The 25,546-nt window shown below is 38.4% G+C and overlaps 1 protein-coding gene across 4 annotated transcripts in view; it reads left to right on the top strand.

Moving 5' to 3' along the window:
- The first annotated feature begins 4,747 nt into the window (after positions 1-4,747).
- LOC306846441 (TRAF2 and NCK-interacting protein kinase-like) overlaps positions 4,748-25,546 on the top strand; it is an 86,807-nt gene continuing 66,008 nt past the window's right edge. For 3 of the 4 annotated variants that reach the window (XM_079379834.1, XM_079379833.1, XM_079379832.1), the window contains exons 1-2: positions 4,748-5,136; positions 20,970-21,035. In XM_079379834.1, coding sequence (XP_079235960.1) covers positions 5,080-5,136; positions 20,970-21,035 — 123 coding nt within the window. In that variant the 5' untranslated portion in view covers positions 4,748-5,079. The remainder of the gene's footprint in view (positions 5,137-20,969; positions 21,036-25,546) is intronic. The other variant, XM_079379835.1, reaches the window with a different exon arrangement.

Raw genomic sequence — 25,546 nt, 5'->3', positions numbered from 1 at the left:
CATCCATGGTTTTTAAAATCTTATCAAATCTTCGGCTGAGACAAATTACAAAATCTTTACATTCAGTCAGTTAAACTCAAGCCTGAGTTATAACTTGAATCTGCAAATCAAAAATTTGTCATCACTTTGTGTATGTCTTTGTTGGTCCCTAGAGTCTGAATTTAACTTCACACAGTTTGCAGTGTCTCTCTTCTGTGTAATGTTCGGAAATTCGCTGTAACCTTGCAATGCTATATCTCAATTCACAGTAACAGCCAGGGGGCAGAATAATGTTCCTGACAGCTGACAGAATGTTTCCTTTAAAAACTTGTTTTTACAAAGAAATAAGATGCTGCAGCTAATCCCCAGGTACAGTCCCTCCTGAATTCATGAAAAATGTTCAAAGTTGTTAAACGGGAAGCATTTCTTAATTTCAAGACAACATCAAAACATGTTCAGATTAAACATGTCATTCCTGATTCTCTACCTGTACATGTGCTCCTCACAACATGGAATGTGTCACTCTGACCTAAATCAGTTGGAACTAAATGATGGGTGTTACAGAAAAACAACCTTATAACCTACAGTGTAGTTCACCCAAAAAAATAAAAATTCTGTTATGAATTACTCACCCTCATGTCGTTCCAAACCCGTAAAACCTTCGTTCATCTTCGGAAGACAATTTATTATAGATATTTTTGATGAAATCTGTGAGCTTTCTGACATCGACGCAAATGACATGTTCAAGGCCCAGAATGGTAGTAAGGACATCATTAAAATAGTCCATGTAACATTAGTGGTTCAACCGTAATTTGATGAAGCTATAAAAATACTACCTTTCTGGGCCTTGAACATGTCAGTTGCGTTGCTGTTTTTGCAGGGTCAGAAAGCTCTCGGATTTCATCAAAAAAAAAAAATCTTTATATATATATATATATATATATTTAAATGTTCACAATAAAAAAGGGGGCTATCAAGATACTAAAATGACAAAAAGCACAATAAAGAGTAGTAGTAAATACTGCCATAGGCAAAACTGAAATTAAAGTCATAATCTTGATAATATTCTCATAAACATTCTGACTGTTGAGTGGTGGGCATCTCACTACGCTAAGGTCATTGACATACTACTATTAGTGGCATTTCCCACTTTCACCACCATTCCCTTATGAAAATTAACCATGGTAACCACAAATGAGCAATGGTACCCATGATATTTGTAGTAAAACAGTGGGTATAATAAAACCATGGTTTATTTTCGTAAGGATTGATCTAATCACTCACAGCGCCACCTGGTGGACTGCAGTACAAAAACCGTATAAGCAGTGTACTGTAGATAATCTGGACTTTGTGAGTACTTCCAATATCCCCAAGCAGCGATACACCATCTCCACAGAACTGCTAATGTAAGTTTTTTATAGCAACTTTTTACCTATCTCATCTGAACAGGCTTTTCATGGACAGGGATCGATCCCTAGAGTTGAGCCTTAACCAGCAGCATTTTTCACTGTCGTTAATGGACAGTCTGAAAGGGCAGATCAAGACTGTAGCAGGCATGCACATGCTGCCTACGGTAGATATCACCTATAGATGTGTCCCTGAGGGCCCACTGCCAAGAGCTAAGTGCTGCATACTGACGCTGCTGAATACACAACCTGACTGCAGTGTGACATTGCAGCTAGGAATTTATGTAAGAAAACAAGAGTAACTCTAATGGTTGTAATGCTTGACATGAGCACCAGACAATGTGCGGAACAAAAGAAAAAGAATGGTGTCAAATCTTTCTCCGCTATTTTGTTATTTCATCATCCAGTTCTGTCAAGGAAAGAGATTGAGCTTGAAAATAGTATGTTGTTTACAAGGACAAATTCTGGAAATAAATAGATGAAAATAAAAATGAAAGCTCTTGCTCATTCTTGGACTAGTTGAAAAATAAAGATATGTGCAAAACTAGGCTAAGATAGCTCTTGCTAAGAGAGGTGATTGCTGCCAGAGCTCACAACCTGGTCTGAAATAAGCAGGGTTGCTTAATAAGATAACCCTGGGGTAGAATATTTAGGAAAGCTTAAAAATAATAAAAAAATAATATTTTATTGTCTCCAGGGTTTTCTAGCTGTACATAGTTTCCAGTCTTTCCTGTGTAGCATGTGGAATTCACTGTAAAACTGCAATGCTATTTCACAGTTCACAGTAACAGCCAAGAGGCAGAATGATGTACCTGGCAGATAACCATCAAGAATGTTCCCTTTCATAACTGAAAAGCCTGGGGTTAAAAATTAATGTATATATTTTTATCAATTTAAATCTTTTTGTTTGCAGAGTTGGCTTGAACGGGTGGGCATATTTGACAACTGTTAGAAGTTGGTCATACTTTATTGTGCTAAAGCACTGACAAGCCAGGTTGCGTGACAGTATAATGGAAGTGAGTTCAAAAAAGCTGCAATTCATTACTTCTTGCAAAACAACTTGCAAAAAAAGGCCAAAGTCACTTACTGTATAATAAGTGGACATGGCAACAGAGCACTGAATGCAGCTTTGAGTTGATCTGATGGGTTGAGTGTTCAAGAAACATGTGAATATCTCATGACCCACTGACCAGGATTCTTTAGACTCTCTTATATGGAAACTCTTTCTTCACAGACCAGTACAAATCACTCTTCTGTGTCTTCAGTGCACACATTGTATGTTGGTTATATTATGAATCGCACTCTGAGGGATTATGCACATTTGGTCGTAAAAAGCTCTTTCAGTCCATCCCGTGGCGCTGAAAGGCTTTCTTGTTGTCCGCAGACTGACCAAATGCTCTTTCTTTTCACATTCAATTCTTCTATAGCAGACTCCTGATTTCTTTTTACTCCGTGACAACCTTAGATAGCAGAGAAATTGCAAAAGACAAACCGGTCTGCTGATTCATGTATAAATGGAAGGTACGTTTCTACTGAAGAAGCACCCCTGGGGCAACAGTTGTGCAACAAATATTTGCTAGACATGTAACAAACATACTTCCTGCATGAATTTCACACAGTATCCATCCATCCATATTGTAGGGTTTGTACTTCCTTCAGATACAAATTCAGATAACTGTTTTAGGTGGGACACATTTCCCAGGAAATCCCTTTTCATGACTCATTATATAATTAACATGGCAAATACAGTGTAATCTGTCTTTTTATGTTGCCTACAGCAAGTAGCCACCAGGGGGCGACAGCCCGGGTCATCAAGCCCAATTGCTCTCAGTGGCTATTTGCCCCATGTGGGTGGAACTATACCTATTGAATTTTGTTGTATTCCATTTTGTGAGTCACCTTGGATTAAAGCATCTGCAAATCTGAATTCGGCCTGTTTCTCTGTAAAATGGAGGCATCAAAAAGAGATGAATGCAAAAAGGGGTACTCAAATAAATATTAATGATTCATATCTTTTTGGAAACAGATTTTGAAACAGATTTAGCTTCATGAAAAGACCACTAATGAGCTACTTGCATCAAAACAATGAGCAACTTCATCTGGCTTGCACTTTACTGACATTTTAAGAAAAACGATCTTTACCCTTAAAACACTCACTTGAAGAGACTTGTGTGCAAAGTAACAAAGTTACACTTGTGTCCAGTAGTTGCCGAGCAGCTGTTCTGAATAGGCAATAATAAAAGGAATCCATGGAATTTTAATACAGACTTATTAGAGAAACTCTGGTCAGGCTCTGGATCTTTGTTCAAATAATAGTGTCTGTGGAGCTATGTATTTTATGTGATCGTCTCAAGTAATACAAGTTACATTAAGGATGTTGTTTAATAGACAATGACAACACAATAACTGCTAATGATGTGAGAAAATAGTTTCCTTTTAACAATTTATCAGTGGTGTTTAGCAACATCTCTTAAAGCCAACATGCGGTAGCATCAAGTCTAAACACATTTTGTTCTTTAGCATTTAAGAAATATGTTAGAGACCCTCTCCTCTAATTTCAGCCATGCAGAAATGAACATGACTTGACTGGTGTGTTACCCTATTGCAACAAAACAGGAAAGCAGAACATGTAAGGAACATGAAAGGAGTTCTAAGAAGTGGATTAAACAATTATATAGGTCAAGTTTCTAAGGAAGCTGAAATGTTCGGCTGAATTACAGGGTGGCTGTGCCAGACTGCAGTGGTTTGGATGAAAATGAGGATAATGGGATGAGCTTATAATGTATTCCTTTAAATAGAAAAAACAACAGATTAAAATGAGGGAAACCGACCTGTATTTTGAATGTAATGTAATGTTATAATATATCTTGCAGGCCCCAGTTTTTTATTTTTATTAAAAATTAATAGAATGAATAGAATTGGTTTATTGTTATTGTTACCTCTAAAACATCAGAAAAATAACAATCTTCTTTACATTTTTATGCTGGAAAACAGAGTTGTATACATCAGTTCTTTGGAAACATCGAACACAGAGGTGAATTATTTTGAATCTTATCATCGCTGTTAAGATTATATCTCATTCAAACAAGTGAAGGTGTACCTGAAGGAATATCAGTCAGATCTGGCCCTCAGCCAAGCAGATCTGTCAGGTAAACATGCGTTCCTAAGAATCACTTAAGATAACTGCTTACAAAAGGGCAGCATAACACAGAATAATGAGATATGATACTAGTGTATTCCTTTAAAATATAAAAACATAAAGTTAAGTATAAGGAAAGGAAATGAGGAAACAGTGAACAGTGGAAACAAAAAAATAGGCGGTACTAGTGATGCTGGCTCCGCCCCGTCTTTTAGCCACTCCCACACATCTGATTGATGCTACTCTCAAGACAAGCGGCATTGAGGTTTCAGCGACAGTGTTAGAGACCAAAAGATGTGTAGCTCCTGCTGAAAAACATGCTGTCTTCAGATCACACGATGTTTCTGTTTGCTGGGGTCAAATCTAACTGAGGTCTAGCAAAAGCATCGGTGGAATCCAGAGTTAAAAGACGGATTGTACAATAAGCGCGAGCGATCAGCGAGACGAGATTTGAACGCGCTGCTGCCGAAGGAGATCAGCGGACGGCTGCCTGAGATCCATTCAACAACATTTCTTTGTTTCTCTGTGTAATTCCGGTTTTCTTTCGTCTTTAATATGGCGAGCGATTCTCCGGCACGGAGTCTGGATGAAATAGACCTCTCCGCGTTAAGGGTAAGTTATGTGTCCTTTATTGGAGATGCTCATTGATGTCTTTTGATGTTGCGGTTGCGCCGTAATGGCAGGTGCAACAATCACTACAATAGTAGAAATGGAGTAAAATGTAAAATAACGGCTGAACGAACAGCGACAAGACGTTTTGTTTCTGAAAGAACCGTTTACCTTTCTTGTTCAGTCGATAAGAAGCTGTGGAGGGTTGCATTTATCAGATCAAATAGCTGCTTTTTGAAACTTATTACAGATCATTGCAGAAAATGTCAATGAACCGATCCAGTTAATAAAATAACACTCCGATTATCCTAATATCGTCAGTCTTTCTTCTTTGGCATTATTTGTGTGTTGTACATGTTGTACTGGTCTATTCTATTAAAGTAGCCCTACACGCTGACTGCTTCTCTTATAACCATTCGTTTTATCAGGACTTTTATGAATCGGTGACAAGGAAATTGAGAAATATTTACTAGAAGTCTAGTTTTAAACGCCAAGTTCTTTAATGTAATGTTTGTGGTCATGCTAATTTGTTGCATTTTTGAAAAACGACGGCAAAAATGGATTGTAATGATCAGGAAAAAGTGCTAGAATATTTTATATGCTCATTAAATGCATACAGTATCAACACACACACACGCACACACACACAGAATCATTAATCATAATTTTCCTAAAAGTTTTGAAACATTTTTCAATGTAATGTTGTTGTCATACATTTGTTATACATATCATACATTAAATAAAATAATGCCATAAAGACATGGCAAGGTTTTGTAGATTTTATTCTATTTATTTTGTTTTTGATATGAGAAAAACATGTATTTTCATAAAAAGACAAATATTTTTGTCACATGGCAACAAAATGGCTTCCTACTAGGTGTGTGCGATTATTGAAAAAAAAAAAAATCAATATTTTTATTTTTTCTATAACGATAATTAGACACTGTTTTGCAGAGTGTGTTATTGTGCTGATATCTGTCTACTGTGGACAGCTGCAGCTTTTGGTATTCTTTATATTATTTGTGGTCAGTTTACATCAGTGATGAAATAATCTTTTCATTTGAGCTTAAATACATGCTTTACCTTTTAATAAAGCATTTCTAAAAGTGTACATATTTTGAGTCAAATTATTACATTTAATCAGTCAATTAAGATAGACACAGGCTGTTACCAAACAAATGAAACCAGTATCAACAAAATAGCAGAAGTTGGATCTGAAGTGGCATTTAGATGTATTTAATGCAGCGCAGAGGGACATGGAGTGCTTTAACCAGTTGCAAATGCATAATTTTTGCCATTTTAAACACAAAACATCGAATATTGATATTTCAAATTATTTTAAAACTGAAAATAGACCTTGAATGTGAAATTAAAACCACCAGTAGGTGACAGAAAGTCACTGTGAATAAGTGAGTCATTGCGACTGAACCACTGATCTATATTCTCTGTAATGGATCGGTGGACTGAACCGAATCATTTAAACGTTGATTCATTCAGGAACGAAACAGTCATGTTGCTCACTTCCCACTGTAGTTACCATGTTCTGAACACCATATCCTTTCTTTTCCCCTCAGATATAATCTATCTAGGTGGTTGAATAAAAATATTTGGACTTTATACCTAAAGATTTCCTCAACTTGGCATCAGTAAGCTTGTTAGCTAGACAGTTAGCATTAGCTAACAATATTTACTTATTTTCAGTATTGTTATGAATAAACATTCATATCTGTCTACTCAGCTAGATGATCTAAACAATATAAGAATTTATACAGGTCCTTCTCAAAAAATTAGCATATTGTGATAAAGTTCATTATTTTCTGTAATGTACTGATAAACATTAGACTTTCATATATTTTAGATTCATTACAACACAACTGAAGTAGTTCAAGCCTTTTATTGTTTTAATATTGATGATTTTGGCATACAGCTCATGAAAACCCAAAATTCCTATCTCAAAAAATTAGCATATTTCATCCGACCAATAAAAGAAAAGTGTTTTTAATACAAAAAAAGTCAACCTTCAAATAATTATGTTCAGTTATGCACTCAATACTTGGTCGGGAATCCTTTTGCAGAAATGACTGCTTCAATGCGGCGTGGCATGGAGGCAATCAGCCTGTGGCACTGCTGAGGTGTTATGGAGGCCCAGGATGCTTCGATAGCGGCCTTAAGCTCATCCAGAGTGTTGGGTCTTGCGTCTCTCAACTTTCTCTTCACAATATCCCACAGATTCTCTATGGGGTTCAGGTCAGGAGAGTTGGCAGGCCAATTGAGCACAGTAATACCATGGTCAGTAAACCATTTACCAGTGGTTTTGGCACTGTGAGCAGGTGCCAGGTCGTGCTGAAAAATGAAATCTTCATCTCCATAAAGCTTTTCAGCAGATGGAAGCATGAAGTGCTCCAAAATCTCCTGATAGCTAGCTGCATTGACCCTGCCCTTGATAAAACACAGTGGACCAACACCAGCATCACTGACTGTGGGTACTTGACACTGGACTTCAGGCATTTTGGCATTTCCCTCTCCCCAGTCTTCCTCCAGACTCTGGCACCTTGATTTCCGAATGACATGCAAAATTTGCTTTCATCCGAAAAAAGTACTTTGGACCACTGAGCAACAGTCCAGTGCTGCTTCTCTGTAGCCCAGGTCAGGCGCTTCTGCCGCTGTTTCTGGTTCAAAAGTGGCTTGACCTGGGGAATGCGGCACCTGTAGCCCATTTCCTGCACACGCCTGTACACGGTGGCTCTGGATGTTTCTACTCCAGACTCAGTCCACTGCTTCCGCAGGTCCCCCAAGGTCTGGAATCGGTCCTTCTCCACAATCTTCCTCAGGGTCCGGTCACCTCTTCTCGTTGTGCTGCGTTTTCTGCCACACTTTTTCCTTCCCACAGACTTCCCACTGAGGTGCCTTGATACAGCACTCTGGGAACAGCCTATTCGTTCAGAAATGTCTTTCTGTGTCTTACCCTCTTGCTTGAGGGTGTCAATGATGGCCTTCTGGACAGCAGTCAGGTCGGCAGTCTTACCCATGATTGCGGTTTTGAGTAATGAACCAGGCTGGGAGTTTTTAAAAGCCTCAGGAATCTTTTGCAGGTGTTTAGAGTTAATTAGTTGATTCAGATGATTAGGTTAATAGCTCGTTTAGAGAACCTTTTCATGATATGCTAATTTTTTGAGATAGGAATTTTGGGTTTTCATGAGCTGTATGCCAAAATCATCAATATTAAAACAATAAAAGGCTTGAACTACTTCAGTTGTGTGTAATGAATCTAAAATATATGAAAGTCTAATGTTTATCAGTACATTACAGAAAATAATGAACTTTATCACAATATGCTAATTTTTTGAGAAGGACCTGTACTGTTGATAAACAATATAAAAACAGACGTCAAAGGGCTAAATGCATAACATTTTAATAAAACTGCTAACGTTACAGCAGCAGGGAATATGAACGTGCATGAGTTATTTTATTTAATCTGTGTTATTTTAATGTTTTGTTTTTTGACCTAAAACATAGACACTGACATGATCTGTCTGCATTCAAGCATTTCAGTGAGCTTAAATAGATCACCCTTTACAGCAGATTTAGTTCACAAACAACTGACAGTTTTGACCTAAATATGATTTTCAGTTACAATAATTAATCCTAAAATTTGACATTATTAACTTACTTTTCTCGGTTCTTTACTTGTGAGTTCAGTTCACTGGAGACTCGCTCTAAACGGATCATTTGAATCAGTGAGTTGTCGACTCGAGAACAGCTGCAATCGGATCATTCCAATTCATGAATGAATCGTTTGGTGCGATTTGCGAACCGATTTAACAGGTTCATTGAAAAGAATCAGTTTGTGCATGAATCAGACACCGCTTCTGTGTCTCGGAGCACGTGATGTATTATAAGGAGTAACGATATGTTTTATGAAATGTAGTGAAATAAAAGTTACTCAAAATAAAACTACTCCAGTAAATACAGATACTTGAAAAATTTACTTAAGTACAGTAACGAAGAAGTTTTACTTCGTTACTGACGATCACTGCTGTTTGGAATTATTTTTTGTCGGCGAAATGGAGCAAAAACCGGCAATATAGTGCTAAAACGTATGCATCTTAATAATAACTTATTGTTTATTGAACTGTTGTATAAAATCAATATCACATTTGTAATCATGTTTATTTGAAGAAAAAACGGCATGAAACGTAAATATATAAATTTTCTGCCCCCATATCTTGAATGTTGCGATCATTCTTAATGCATTTTAATAGACTGAGTCAGGCAGTGAAAGAACACTCTCTAAATGCGCACGCGCACTGTTTAACCCGCTTCATCACGTAGGCTAATGTAAGCGTGCACTCCGTGGGTGTTTTGTTTGGTTTTTGCAAAATACTCGATATTGTCAAATTGCACATTGTTAAAACAACAATTACGATATTATCGCAGACGATATATATCGCACACCCCTATTTCCTACATATTGGTTATGGCACACTGACTCTGAGGTTTTATATTTATTTTTTCTAATTTAAATACCATTTTTAAACAACAATTTCTTCACAGCTTATTTTTTGAGGGCATTAAGAAGTTTAACTCTTTGTCTTTTTTTTTCTTTGAGTAGACTGTTTAAATGGTTACATCTTCTAGAACATTTTGACCAAAAATATTTTTTTTATATTTTTCATATTTTTTTTTCTCCAAAAATATAATTTATATTTGATTCAGAAATTGAAAACGCACTCATCACAGTAGAGGAATTGCATGTTTGATTTGCGTTTTATTGTGTTCATAAAAGAAGTAGATCTGGACCAACGAGAAAAAAAAAAACATAATTTACCCAAATCGGTTCGTTTATTCCACTGTTTGTTCAATAGAAACAAATTTGATCTTGCTGTGTGCTGCTGCAGGATCTATCTGTGTCCAACCGGGAAACAGTGCGCCATATGCATGGCTTGATAAATGCTCAAATCCTTCTAATGCCACCAAATTACTCTCAGCATGTTTTCCAGCGACTTCTGAGTGGATAAACTGGGTTACTTCCTAACAAGGCGCTGTTTTTATGTGTCACTTCTCAGATTATAAAAACTGTGTCAGTCTGTCTAATTAGTGCCAGTGCGTACGTGCGTTGTCCTGTAGCTCACTGGTAGCGCATGCAGCTGACACGGCCTATAGGTCATGGGTTTGGTTTCCAGGGAACATAAATTGGATAAATGCATCTGCTAAATGCATACATGCAATGTGAAAATATCTATACGTCTCATCATGACGAATGTGTGTGATAAGTAAATTAGGCACAATATAACTGGATGGGCAGTTTAAGGATGCCCATATGGCGGGGCACAGTTTCACAGCAGCCGTAAACCAATTACCCTGTGTGCTGTAGGATCTAATGGGCTAAAGGGATGCACGTGAAGTGCTCTTCTTTCTCTGCTCGCGAGGCTAAGTAGCGCGTGGGATGGAAAGATTACTACAGATAGCCCTTTGAGTGCTTTTGATTTGGCCATCCATTGTGTCTGGTGCATTAGCTTCACCTTCCCTGCCTCCTCACACATGGATCTGTTTGCGCGTACATGCTTCAACACCACAGATCACATGGCGCCCCAGATGTCGCTCGTATTTTGAATGGGATTAGGTTAAGTGTTAATCTCCGTTTCATACAAGCCATGTTCTCTGCCCTTCACCGAAGCAGGGTGATATGGAAGAAGTGAGTTTTAAAGGCCGCTCGCGTCACTTCCTGACTGTCGCTTTCAGTCGGTAGGAAAAATTCAGATTGCATAAAAAAAAAAATAAGGCTTATGATTTGTCTGAATAAGCACGTTGGTTTGTACTTGTGAAAACGGATATTTAGGTGCTGTCATGACCTTATTTTTGCTGTCTGTCCAGAACCCTCACTAAATGTTTGTTTATAAAATGTCATATGTGCACCTGGGAATGAATCCTTTGCTTTTATCTTACCGTTCATTTTAATGTAGTTTGTTGAGTGTACTTTCTCGCGCATGTTGTGTTTGAGCGAGAACGGAAATAGGTCACCCAGAAGCAGAGCGCTGACATGTGCAGTAGTGGGGAAACATTTCAGTGCAGCACATGCTTGGATGGGCCATTCATAAACTCTCTCTCTGGCACAGAAGCGGAGGTCTGTGTCCCACATACATGGGAGCCATGTTTGGCATCACCTGGTCAGCCTCACCTAGTCCTGAGGGACGATACCTGAAAATGAGCTTCTGTGCTCTGACCACAAACCTTGAAATGAGATCCATGCCCTGTCTGTTTGTTGTCTGGCCATTTTTAGCTACAAACACAAGTAGAGAGGACCTTGGTTTGTCGAGGGGTCGTGTACCGCACAGTGGCCGTGTTATTAGACTTGGTTTTGATGCAGGTCATCAGAACGACCTTCGTTCACCCATATTAGTGAGGTAGTGTTTTTCTCGACGCAGACAAGGTTTGTTTTACTCGTGGCTTTGACAGGCATGTGGTTTAGCTGTAGAGAGGGGCCCTGTTCAGTCAGCTCTAGCAAGACTCAAGGTTAAGTTCTTTTAAAACAGGATATGGGCCAATGATGTAACGGTAATTTATTATTTTATTCAAAAATAAATTTTTAGTGGTGTGAAAAAGTGTTGGCCCCCTTCCTGATTTTTTTTTTTTTTTTGCATGTTTGTCACTTTAATGTTTCAAACCCACATGGCCCTGTGTGAAAAAGTGCTTACCCCTAAACCTAATAACTGGTTGGGCCACCCTTAGCAGCAACAACTGCAATCAAGCATTTGCTATAACTTGCAATGAGTCTGTTACAGCGCTGTGGAGGAATTTTGGCCAACTCATCTTGGCAGAATTGTTGTAATTCAGCCACATTGGAGGGTTTTCGAGCATGAACCACCTTTTTAAGGTCATGACACAGCATCTCAATAGTATTCAGGTCAGGACTTTGACTAGGCCACTCCAAAGTCTTCATTTTGTTTTTCTTCAGCCATTCAGAGGTGGATTTGCTGGTGTGTTTTGGGTCATTGTCCTGCTGCAGAACCCAAGCTCGCTTCAGTTTGAGGTCACGAACAGATGGCCGGACATTGTCCTTCAGGATTTTTTGGTAGACGGTTGAATTCATGGTTCCATTTATCACAGCAAGTCAAACACTTTTTCACACAGGGCCATGTGGGTTTGGATTTTGTTTCATAAAAAACCCCTTCATTTAAAAACTGCATGTTGTGTTTACTTGTTATCTTCGATTAATATTTAAATTCGTTTGATGATCTGAAACATTAAAGTGTGACAAACATGCAATAAAAAAAAATCAGGAAGGGGGCCAACACTTTTTCAATATTTTCAAAATATATATATTGTTTGTGTGTGTATTTACCTAATAAATATACACAGTACACACACACACACGTGTAAACAAAAACTTTTATTTGGGATACGATTAATCTTTTGATAGCACTAATATATATGTATATATATATATATGTATATATTAGATTTTTTTTTTTTACCTGCATATTAATATTATAGAAGGAAAACACTTTCAAATATTCCAAAATCTTGTGGTGAGATAAAATACACACAACAGGAAATGATATTATTATATTAGAAACCTGCAGTGCCTCATTATTGTTACCTTGAAATACTGCTTTTCAAAAGTTTGGGTTTAGTATGTTTTTATTATTATTTAAAATAATAGATTTATTCAGCAAGGGTGCACCACTCTTTTCAAAATTGACAATAATGAGAAATGTTTGTTGAGCTCCAAATCAGCATATTAGAATGATTTCTGAAGGGAATTTCTGAATAGTTATGATTAAGATGTTGTATGGTGCAAATATGTTTACCTTTTTACTTTTACACCACAACACAGTTTTAAAGTAATTAAATTGAAATTCATAACCATATTAAACCAACATAATGCACAAAATACATTTCTATAAACTTGTCATCTGCATTGAACATTTCCTTATAATGTGGACATTCTTATGTCACAGACCCAATCATGATAAAACGGCATGAATGGAGCTGCGCTGCTTGCTTGGAGTTAGGCCTCAAGATCCTGCTTTCATTCACGCATCCTCTCAGTTTGAGTCTTTGTGTGCTTTCTTTTCATTCAGCAGCTCGGTGGGTTAAAGGAACAGTGCTAGGTCCGGTGCTATGAGGACCAGGTGGTGCGCCGTCTGCTTCCCTCTCACCTGACTTCCGTACGCTCTGCTCCGCATGTGCAAAAGTGTAGGAGAGATGACGAGATCATGCCTGCGCTCCTCAAAGAGCAGCAGTGACAAGACTCTGCGGGTGACAACGTGGGCTCTGTGTCCTCCCTGGGTGTGCATGTGTGCGGTTTTGTGCGCCTCTTGTTTTTTGGGGAAATTATGTATGCGTTAGTCACTTGCTGTCACACCCTGGTACTCCAGCTGCATTCCATTCAGTGACATTCTGCCCGAGGATATCTTGTATAACTTTATTTTTATATGCACGCCACACCAAGAAAAGCAAATGTGTAGTTGCTGATAATGGGCTGAACTGCCTGTTCTAGCAAAGCCACATCGAGTGGGGTGCAGAGAGCCGTCTCGCCTCATGCCTAGCCTAGTGCTGGTGTGGTTCAAAGTGCTTGTTGGTTTTATGTTTGCGTTTAGCCTGTGCCCTGCAGCGTTAGCTGTCCTGAATCTTCCCTCCCATCCTCCATCTCTCCATCACTCTGCCCTCCAGCAGACGTCCGCTGACCCATTTCCTGTCTTCATGCAGAAGCGCAAATGTTGACTTATGTAGTTTCATTTAGCTAGAAGAAAATCTTTTTTTAAAATGTGTTTAATAAACTGCCACTTCTGTTTAAAATGGCCTGTTTACACCTGGAATTAAGATCCATCTCGGATGACCCATTCACAAGAGACTGTTTTGTCACCACTACTTCCACTTGAATACTAATTTAAGCACAAATGTGACATTTTGGTCTGAAAAATTATTTAACTCTTAGTCTAGCTCTTGTATTTGATATGCTTTACATGATCTGTGCACCACTGCATGTTAAGTGGTCTTTATCTGTCATTACACACTTCCTTGCATGGTTTAATATTATAAACCATAATAATAATATAAGTAAATGCTAGCTGAGACACCGTCACTGGGTAGAGTAACCTCTTATGAGTCCATTTTGAAAGAGAATGTGACTTGTCTCGTGAATGGATTAATGTCCTGTAATTATCAAATTATCAAATGTTTGTAGATTAATAACATGCACTGATTATTGAGTTTCTACAAGTCTGTTGAAACTCATTAGTAATCTGAATTCCAAATGATGAAAATCTGGCAAAATTGTGCACAGTGTCAAAACTAAATGTTTTTGTAAAATTAACATGTAAAATTAAAATAGTTGCAGAATCGTTCACTAGGCCTATTCACTACAGACTTGCTTTCCACTCATTGATGTCTATATACTTTAGATTATAAGTATAAAATCAAATACTAAAATAGATTTAGATTTATTTTATAGATCGGTGAACACGTCACCACTTGTGCATCATCCAGAATTCAGAGATTCCCTCTTTTAAATACAGCTTGGCTCTGCTATAACTCGTAATTATGACTCCAATTTCCAATTCTGCTCGCCGGGCACAAGATTAGCAAGGCCATGTGGGTGGGAAAAATAACATTATCCAATTATATTTTAGCCTAAACATATTTCTGTTAGATAGGTCCTGCCCTACACTTATTTCCCACTGAATATGCTACCCCACTCTCTAATATGAAAGCGTAAATGAGTGCAGATACCACCTAGTTTCAAGTACACTTCACCAGTTGTGGTCTCTGTTAAGTGATCTTAAAAGGATTTTATGTGAATAGTAACTGAGACCGTCACTGTGAAGCGTAACCTCACTTTTGAACGAGAGTGTGACAGTCTCTTGAGTCTCTTAAGGTGGTGTAATTAGCAAACTTTTGTGAAGTGTTTTGCATTGATAATTTCATTCTTGGTTGCATTAGAAAGAAATCCTTCAGCAGCGCTCTTAATTCTCTAATGTAAGAGTGCTGATCTAGTCTGTTGGTCTGAGGCAGCTCTCCAGACTTCTTCCTCTGCTTGTGTTCATGGGGATTGGCAGTATAGGATGTTAGCACAAATAGATGCCTGCCTCCCTTGATTGGGAACGAGCGGCCGGGATGGGATTTCGGAGCCAAGGGTTTGTTATCGCTGTGGTATTGATCAGCGGTTCAGCGGACTTCGCTGGGTGCCGTGTATTGATGTCGGAACCATTTTTTTCATTTGCCTTTTACATGACTCATTGCCTTGTGAAGACTAAAAGTTGGCTCAAACCTCCTATCCCTCCACAGACACATTGTTTTATGGTGCGTCAGAAGTTTGGGAGCACAAATTAGGTTGAGAAAGGCCTAAGGGCAGGTTATGCATTCATCAGGTGCTCTTTACAGAAATCGTTAATTGCTTGTGTATTTGTGTGCAAACACCCTTGTTTCCAAAATGTCTCACAACTTGCTCTGGGATCACAGAGTGTGTGTTGACAGTTAGAGATTTATTACCTAGGTAAACCAGAAAATATTTTTAGTGTTCACTGTAATTACATACTGGTATGACCAAGATGTTATATAACAGCATTTGCGTAATATTACGTTTTAAAGGGTTAATTCACCAAAAATAATCATCATTTACTCACCCTCTTGTCGTTCCAAACTGATGATAATAGTTTGTTTCAAATATTAACATTTTTTGTTTGACGAGATTTCTGTCCCTTCGTTAAAAGGCCATTGCACCAAAACTTTGACACTTCAAAAGTTCACAAATGCATTGTAAAAGTAATAAATCTATATGAATCAAGTGGTTTAGTCCAAGTCTTTAAAAGAGGCACAATATGGCAAACAGATTTAGTTTAGTCTTTTATTCACATATAAACAACAACTTTCTGAACCATCACATTTTTGGGGGTAATTGACTTTCAGTGAAGGGACAGAAATCTCTCAAGTTTCAATGAAAATATCTTCATTTGTATTTTGAAGAAAAATGAAAGTCTTATGGGTTTGGAAAAACATGAGGGTGAGTAAATAATGACTTTTAGAATTTAATTTTCATTTTTAGGTGAACTATCCCTTTAATTGGTTTGCTCCGTATAATTTTAAATAAAATGGAATCGTCAAATGACCTGAATGTATTGATTTTTAAAAATCATATTAAATCCATTGGATTAACCTATCCCCCCCAGTGTATTAGAGTTGTTTTTTGGGTCACATTTGTTTGGAATTTGTTAGTTTTTACTCTTGTTGACTTTATTTTTTTAATGTTTTAATTATTTTTTTTTGGAGCACAATCCTGCTCTATATTATAGTATAGCATATCATCACACACTGATAGCCGTGGAAATATATCTGTGGTACAGTATCAGATACCAAAACATGGTAATTATTACAGTCCTTTACTATTGCGATATCATTCTAAATCAAATAATATGGTGTATCTGATAATGAAAATGTACAGAAACATGTCCTGTTGTGAGAGAGTCTTTTGAGCACTTTTGTGTATTTTTATGAAATCGAGTGTTCATACTGATTCTAAAACAGAATTTAAGACAATTGATGTGACCTACCAATATACCCTGATTCTGTGTCATCATATGTAGCATGTGAATGTAAGTGTGTTGTGCTCACGTTGTGCCTCAGCTTTTTCCTGCAGCATATCAAATATGGATGTAGACAGATATATTTGTGTGTGTGTGTGTGGCAGAGGAATTCAGGCATCACGAAATGTTTGGAGCAAACAGCGTCTATTGTAATACAGAGCCAGAGTCAAGCAGACTGATCATCCAGAAAATGAAGAGGAAAAGATAGAGACTGTGGACACCCCAAACACCTGCTCTGAATGTTTAAAATCAGCTGCACCCCTTCCCTACAAACTCCACTGATGTATGATGGTTTAAAATAATAGTTCACACAGCAATAATTTACTCAACCTCGTGTTGTTCAGAAATTCACAGAAATCCTATAGAAACGTGAAAAGGCTTTGTCTGAGAAACAGACTGAAATTAAAACATGTAAACAAATCAGTGAGTCAGCTCAGGAACTGAATTATTTTGATTCATACAATTCATTCAGAATTTTGTAAAATGAGGAGTTGTTTAAAAATGTCCAACTGTGAATTTAAAAGAATGATTCATTGATTTGAACGTCACTATTTGCTCATAACAACTAGGATAGATTTTTAATGAATAACATGGTTTTTTAATGAATAACATGGGTTTGGAACACCATGAGAGTGAGCATAATGATGACCGTTTTAATTTGAGGCAACTATCCCTTTAATAGTGTTGTGGCAGCTGTTCACCTTATAAAAGTTGCAGAAGCGGTAGTTATGAAGGGGGGGAAAGTATGCAAATTTGCATAGGCTAATATTTAACTATAGCAGTTGCTACTGGTTTTCCTTGAGTTGCATCAACTGTGTATGTTAGCTTCTGTTGTGCCTCTGCCTCTATAAATAACACCTTTCAGGCTGTCTTTCCCTTCCACTCAGCCTAGTGCTGCCATGTTAGTTTTCTGTCAGGCAGGTCAGCCTGACGGTGGGAACCATAACACGGTATTCTGCTCATGTTTGCTTGAGCAACAGAAACCTGAGTGATGTGCAAGGTTGTTAACTCCTCTCTGTCCATCACGCTCTCGCTGACTGTTTGCACGCTGACCCTCATTTTCAGATGAATCAAGACAGGAAGGTATGAGGAGGATGTGCATCCTTCCTCTGTGAGAAGACAGGAGGAGAAATAAAGAGCGAAACTCATTTCCATAGACACAGTGACTGACACGTCTGCTGATGCAGCCGGAGAAAAGGGCCATCCTGACAGTCTTCTCAGACAAAGCACAGACCCAGCATGAGATGACTGGGGTGAAGGAGAGGGGGAAAACAGCCATGAGACCTCTGTGAAGAGACGAACGGCTGAATAAGGGAAATAGTCAAGACACCAGCTGTAGAATCAAACGACAAAAGACAAAATATTCATAAGAAATGTGTTCTTTAGCATTCGCCTGCATCCTTTATTTATTTATATATATATATATATATATATATATATATAATAAATAAAATGTTTAATATTTTTTGAAAGACTCATGCTAAACAAGGAAGCCTTAAGTATATATTAAATCCAGCAATATTGTGAAATGCTGTATTATGATTTATTTTTATTTTATATTTATATGCACATTTTATGATCATAATTCATTTATTTTTACATTTAGATTATCTTTGCTCACTTCATTTTTAAATAACTGTTAAATGTAATCTTTAGCAAATCTCAAAATTAATGTCAATTTTTATGCTGTATATTAAAATGTTGAAAATGTAACCTTTTAAAAAGATTCATTAATGTTTGATTTTAGTTTACAGTGAATTTCGACTTAAATCTTGTCGGTCATGGCGAGTTGTCATCTAGATTAAGAAAAAGTCATGTGGGGGGTTGAAAGCTTGAAGTGGGTTAACGCTCACCGCTGCTTGGTTCAACTCATCCTCAGCGGTCAGTGTCATGTGATCACAGCTGACTTCCCCCATGTCTTTGATATGGTTCGATTTGGGATTAAGATTTGCTTAAAAGCTTCTGCTACAAATGGCCCCATGAACCCATTGGACGGACAGACAGCAACGACAATGAAGGTTGTTGAAGCAATTTCAACTAAGCTCTCAGCGTTGAGACCACCTTGGCGTGAAATGGAGTTTGGGAATGGCTATAAACCCGATTGTTTTCCTCTAATGTTATGGGAACAGCCAGAAGTCACTCAGAATCGATAGATCCAGTTTTTACCTTGAGGGTAAAAGCTTTCACAGCTATTATTCTGTATAGACAAATAGTTCTTTTTTCAAAAAAGTAATCTGCTAATTTTGTGTAATAGCATTAGTCATCAATAGACAGATGAGTTACTTTGTCTAGAGCCTGTCGTAAAAAAACAAATCAACTGGATAAAAAGTGAGACCTTGTTGAATAATATTGGCAGCACAACAGAGAGGAACGGGGCCAACAGGTTGACTAGATTACCTTCCTGTAGACATTAGACATCATGATTTATAGACGTGTGTGGTTATGTAGAATTGCTTTCTTTGTGTTGCATTCTTAATTATAAGGTACATGTCTATTGATGTGGCTTTAGGTGTTGCCAAAACAAAAAATGCAGACTTGTATTCTGCTGATTGTTGGAGATTTGAGTTCTCTGTGCATTTGTGCAATATCTGTCCCTTCACTTTCTCCTATTTCATACTGTAGCTTGTGTCTTCTTGACACGGGTTTCCCAGTGGCCTTACAGCTTTGGCTAACAGACGAGCCACATTTCCAATCAATTCAACATTTAGTTTCACAAGTAGTGTTGTGTGGACTGTCTAGAGTCGGCAGCTTGTGTGAACAACACTGCAGCTTGCTTTTTTTTTTTTTTGCCAGTCAGCATAAGGACAAGATATTACTCATCCCTGGAGAGCCATGTATTCATCCTCAGCTCTTTAGGTGATGCATTAAGAGAGAAATAAGTTACAAGGCTTCTATGCATTGTGCAATGCTTCCTAGATTGAACAGGGGATGTCTGTAGAAAGTTACTTAACTTGACAAAATGTGTTCGTTTGGAGAGCCCTGCAATGTCCTGTGTAATATTATGTATTTACATTATTATAGAGCATCATACTTGAATTCCAAAATTGTTGCAATATTATAAATTTATCAAATTACTTTTTTCCCCATTTATATGTCCTCTGAACTGTTATGTAACCAAAAACTTTAGTATGGCCTAACTTGGTATTGTACCAAAGTAGTACGCAATCACTGGTGTGTAAATTTGCTTGTGTCTGTTTGTTCTGAAAATATGCAGCCCTTATGATTTGCAGTCTCGCTTAAGTTGGCTGAATAATATCCTGTGAAGTCCACTTAGCCGGACACTATTGGGCAATTGGAACATACCCATAGTTTAGGATTAGCCAAAATGGTGAATGTTGGATTTACACTCTGCAGCTTAACTATTAAGAGCAGTGCATGTGCAATCATGGAAATGAGTCACATTTTTGTGGACCTCTTCTCATGTATACTAATGTGATGGTTGATTCTTGTCTGAGTTTAGATTTGGAATCTCACTGTCTGTCAGTAGTTCTCAGTGAGTGGAGCGCAAACAAGAGAAAACATCCATACGCACAATACCGGTTTTGTCCTTTTGAGCAATGTCATCTTTAAAGATATTACTCCCTTTTCACCGTTTTATCGCAACAGCTTTCTGTTGGACAGAGATTGGTGATTGTGAGCAGGCTTTTGATGTTTAAGGCCTCAAAAATCAACCAGGTGGTGTTTGGGTGAAGCCAGATTAAATGGCACACGTCTTTTCTCCCTGCATCGACCCTTTTATTTAGAGTTTCTTTGTTTAGGTGTTAGATGGAGTGTTGGATTTAAATCTCACACTTGGTTGGGTGCTGGCCATGAGAGATGGTACACCGCAACAGTTGTGTGATGGAGGACACCAGGGGTTTTTGTGTTTGTGTGAGCTGAGAAGCAATTAGCTTGCTGCTGGAAACACTGTGCTGTTTATTAAAGCCAACATGGAATCACAGTTTCTTTCCTTGATACATGTTCCTGTTGTTATTGTGAAGGATTCATTGGTGTGCATTATTCAGAAAAAAAAAAACAACAACAACTCCTCTTTCTGGCTGATTTCATTCCAGCCATTTTTTAACTCCTCCTTTACAACCACTTTCCCGATGGATACAATTTAAGTGCCTCCCTCTTTTTCACTGTAGATACTCCACATTATGAAAGTAAAATGAGTTTGAGAAATCACAAATACTTAAATTATACTACCAGAGTGTTTTTCTTTGTGCGTTTCTACTTTCGCTGACCATAAACTTTGCTCTTTTTTTTCAGGACCCTGCAGGAATATTTGAGCTGGTGGAGCTGGTCGGGAATGGCACATATGGTCAGGTGTACAAGGTAAGACACTTTTATTGTATTCTTTTTGAAATAATTGCTTTTCCATAACATTTTTTCTCCAAACCTGGTTTTTGAGCTATGGAAACCAAAAGGAAAATGATTTATGTGATGTCTGTCTGAATGTCTGACTGGGGTTTAAGGGGTATTTCAACCAAAACATTTTTTCATCTAATGATCCACATTTCTTTCCAAACCAGTGTGACTGGATGCAGGACACAACAAACAATGACATTTAGGAGGACTTAGAATATAGTGCATTAGTCTTATAGACTACTGTTACGATACTTGTATTGTGCTTTTTCTGTACTATGGAGCATGACAGCAGGGCTGTCCCAAGCATGGAGATGGGCCTAGTATGAGTTAGAGAATACAGGTCCCCAAATCAGCCCCCATGGACGGCTCTGCTTGATTGACATGGTCACCATTTACTTCCATTAAATGAAAACGAGCAGCACTAACATTCTAATTAACACCTCCTTTTTTGGTGAACTCTCCCTGCAAACCCTGAACTGTGCTGGGTATCTTCTGATTAAAGTATTAAACTGTTCAGTCAGATAAGGTCCTTGCACATCCCACCAGAACAGCATGCGGCCACAAAACTGGGCCCTGCTGCGGAGCCAGGACATATGCTTGGGAGGAGTAGACAGGAACGACGAGAAGAGTGGCCATGAGATAGAGCGGGAAGCAGTGAAGGGAGGGAGATGAGAGCTGGCTCTGTGCCGGAGTTAGCAAATAGAGCCTAAAAGAAGTTCTTTAGTGGGTGGAATGTGATAAGAGAGCATCTGATGTACATGCGTCTCTCTTTGCCTTGAAGCTGCAGACACAGACACACGTTTCAGATTTGTTGAGCGAGATCTGTGCTCAGATGGGGAGGTGAATCTCTTCCGCTCTGCTTCTTTCTGGTCTCTTAGTGGGGTTCTGCTCTGTCATTCCAGTTTGCCCTTCACGTCTCAGACATACAGAGCAGGTCTGAGTGCACAGGTTTATGTGGAGGAACTCGGGTTGGTGTACACCTCATCCCCTTCAGCTGAACCTGTCTGCCCCATCATTCCCTCTGGTAACAATCTCGGTATGATTTACATGAAATTACATTTATTGCATATGAGATGGAATCAAATGCTGCGGTTGACTACATTGATATCCTTTACTTTGTATTGGTACGGCATCAGCCCATCTAGTCAGGGTTTGGAAGTAAGAATGGCACGATGGTTTGGGGCCAGTTTGGGAGGCATTCTGGCCTGTTTATGGAACCTTCACCTACTACCGATTGAGCTGGTGCAGCATTTATGCCTCTGATTCAGTTTGCATTGGCATAGAGTTACTCTTGAGCAGGGGTGTCCAATTCTGCTTTTGAATGGCCGACATCCTGCAGAGTTTATCTCCGGCGCACCTGCCTGTAAATTTCTAGTAATCCTAAAAACTTTGATTAACACATTCAGGTGCATTTAATTATGGATAGAGCTATGCTCTGTAAGATGGTGGCCCTCGAGGCTCAGAATCAGACACCCCTGAGGGAACAAAAGAACTGAGTAAACAAACAAGGGGTCATGCAGTGTCTGTTTAAAAGAACCTTTTTCACTTTGAATTCCAAGTTGTTTGTTGGAAATGTGACTTTGTAAAGCAGGGATAGCCTAATCAGTTTCTAGAGGGCTACCATCCTGCAGAGTTTACTGTAGCTCCGGTCCTAATCAAACTCAACTGAACCAGGTGTGTTTGAGTAAGTTTGGAGCTGATGTTTGCAAGAGGGTAGTCCGTCAAAAGCAGGATTTGCTACCCCTGCCCCAAAGTAATCTTAAAGTTTAATGTATGTTGAGAACAGGGGTATAGCCAACCCTGTTCCTGCAGAATTTTGCTCTAACCATAAGCGAACACACCTGAACCCGTTAATCAATGTTGAATCACAGATGGGTGTGTTGGAGCGGGGTTGGAACTGAAGTCTGCGGAAACGAGCATGAGCAGGGTACTTCTAGCAGAATTCTTTTAATTTAACCTCAGGGCTTTTGAAATTTTCTTTGGAAGTATGCGGACTCCAAAAACTCGCTAACTTGTACTGTACTGTCCCATTGTTTTGAGATTGTGTGCTTTGTAAGAAAGTGAAAGATGGTCATTTCAGCTGTACTGGCAGCCAGTCGATGTAAGATCTGCCTGGTGAGACACTTCAAACCGCCAGTGAGCACCTTTCCTCATCTCATTCATAATGGAGAGGCAGCTCTTCCAGTTCCTGGAAAGACCGGTCTGCAGACGGATCCCTGCGGTCTGACTGTCACCACCTTTCCTACGCTGAGGCTGGATTTGGATGTGGGTAATTCCATAATTCCACTCTGTCACAGTTAGTTTTCAATGAAACCAGCTCTCTTTTCCTCTTCCGATACTTTATCTGAGATCAGAAATATGCTGTTTGTTTGTGTGTTTAGTCAGACAGGAACTCATATGGTTAAATTGTGTGCTGCTTAGCTTGGGATAGGTTTATCTTTTTTCATGTGGATCTTCCATACTCTTTTGTTCATAGCTGATACTACACCACCTCCTCTTAGGGCTTCATTTGACACAGGACCCTCAAAGGAGTATTGAGGTTTAATTGTTGTTGTGGTGTTTTTTTTTTTCTTCATCAAGAATATGTTCAACTCTGCTTGGAACAGCACTTCTTTTGTTGCAGAAGTAGTAGCACTTTTTTCTTCATTCAGTCCTATTGGATAAAAAGAGGCAGGATGTGGGCGCTCCTGAAAGTGCATCAGTAACTGCAGGGGCTCATCTGAGAGCAGAGTCCTGGTGCTCTCAAGTTATTTTGGATGACATTGACCTATTTTTGTCTCTGCTTCTGGATAAAAATACCTCTGTCTAAATGTCTCCTTGTGCATTAGAGACACCTCGTCTGAGCAGAGACACCTGCTCTAAAGACCTGTGTGGAAAAGCTCTCAACTCATCTCTCTCATGCTCTTTTTGTTTCTTTTCTTTATTTCTGTCACAATATGTGAAAGTCAGGCTAATGCCTGTTTGTGAAATGTGTTTGTTGTTGTTTTTGTGTGATATCTGTAAATCTTATGCAGATGAAAATCATGATAGTGTGGTCTATGAATTCCAACCAGGGCTGTGTTTCCCAAAAACATCGCAAGACTAAGTTGATCATAGAGCCATTGTCACCAATGGAGCTACGATCAACTTAGGTCTAAGATGCTTTTGGGAAACACAGCCCAGTACTGTTCCGTGTACTTTATCATTTTTTTATTGGGCATTATAATGCAGTTTTAAATGCCCCTTACCCCACACATATACAGTAAGAGCCTTTGAAACTGGCCATAATGATGCCTGTTGAAGTTTAAATAAGCCACATCATGTCGCATTGACTCATAGAATGAAATCATTTCAGAGCTCAATGGCACCGCTCATGCAGGCATGAGCCTGGGTGGAGCGTCATTACCAGAACTGAACACTTTTGCCCTGTTGGTGTGTTATGCTCCGTTATGGCTCATTTAAAGTTGAGAGAGCAGTTGAATAAGACATCGTTTGTGTCGTTGTGACTGATGGTGACTCAGATTCTCACAGAGCTTGTATGTCTTGGTTGGTTTCAGGTCTGTAGGGTGACTCCTGCTGTAAACGTGACTTGGAGACACTGGTCCTGATTCCAAAGTGCTGACGGCATGCTAAATTGTTGTACCCTTTGTTGAATAATTGAATCTGTTTATCCAAACACAGAAACCAACGGATACTCTTTGTATAATCCGTTTCAGCTAGAGAGGTTTCACAGTTTTCAGTAACAATTTGCATACCAAAACAATCTTTATTTAAAAAGTTAAATATTAGCATTAATAAGTTAAATATATGTAGCAAGTAAACTGCTATCTCCCAAGTAAACAGTGCTTTACCCGTTATGAATTATTCCATGAATTTTTTTAAAGTCAACAATTAAGAAAAAATAGAGTAAGGTTAAAAAATATTTAACAGCAGTATCAAGTATTCAAGTGGACATTCAGCTCTTGAAAAAATACAAACATAATCAGACATAGTATCAAATTATTTAGATTATAGAACTAGAACTTTTTATTGATGAATGTTAGATTTAATACATTAATACTAGGGATGTCGCAATTATTCAATCTACGCAAGATTATTTGAGAACATTTTAAAATTGTAAGCAGATATAGAAATGGAATAAAACTAGCCTTTTCCATGTCTTTGTAAATATTTTAGTATGGATAATTTTCACATGACATCACACCCTTATAGGAACGCCCACCTGGCAGGCAAAACCAAACTTTTCTCCACTGACCGCCAGTTGTTTTTACACAGTTTGCATTAAGCAGTAATGTAGTAAAACGCAGATATTAAAAGGCAAAATTCAGTAAACACCATTGATTATGTATATACAGGCAATCAGATGAAGCCAGAATATAAATGCAATGTGCAAAGCTTCACGTTAAATTGTTAAAGCTCTGAACCATTAAGCGGATTGCGTTCATATTCCAGTATCATCTGCTTGCCTATGTAAACTATGCATCATTAATATAGAGAAT

The sequence above is a fragment of the Barbus barbus genome, assembly GCF_936440315.1.
Source record: "Barbus barbus genome assembly, chromosome: 26".
In the NCBI taxonomy this organism is placed as follows: Eukaryota; Metazoa; Chordata; class Actinopteri; order Cypriniformes; family Cyprinidae; genus Barbus; species Barbus barbus.
Note: the sequence above shows the minus strand (reverse complement) of the source record. Positions and strands in the feature narration are given on the sequence as shown.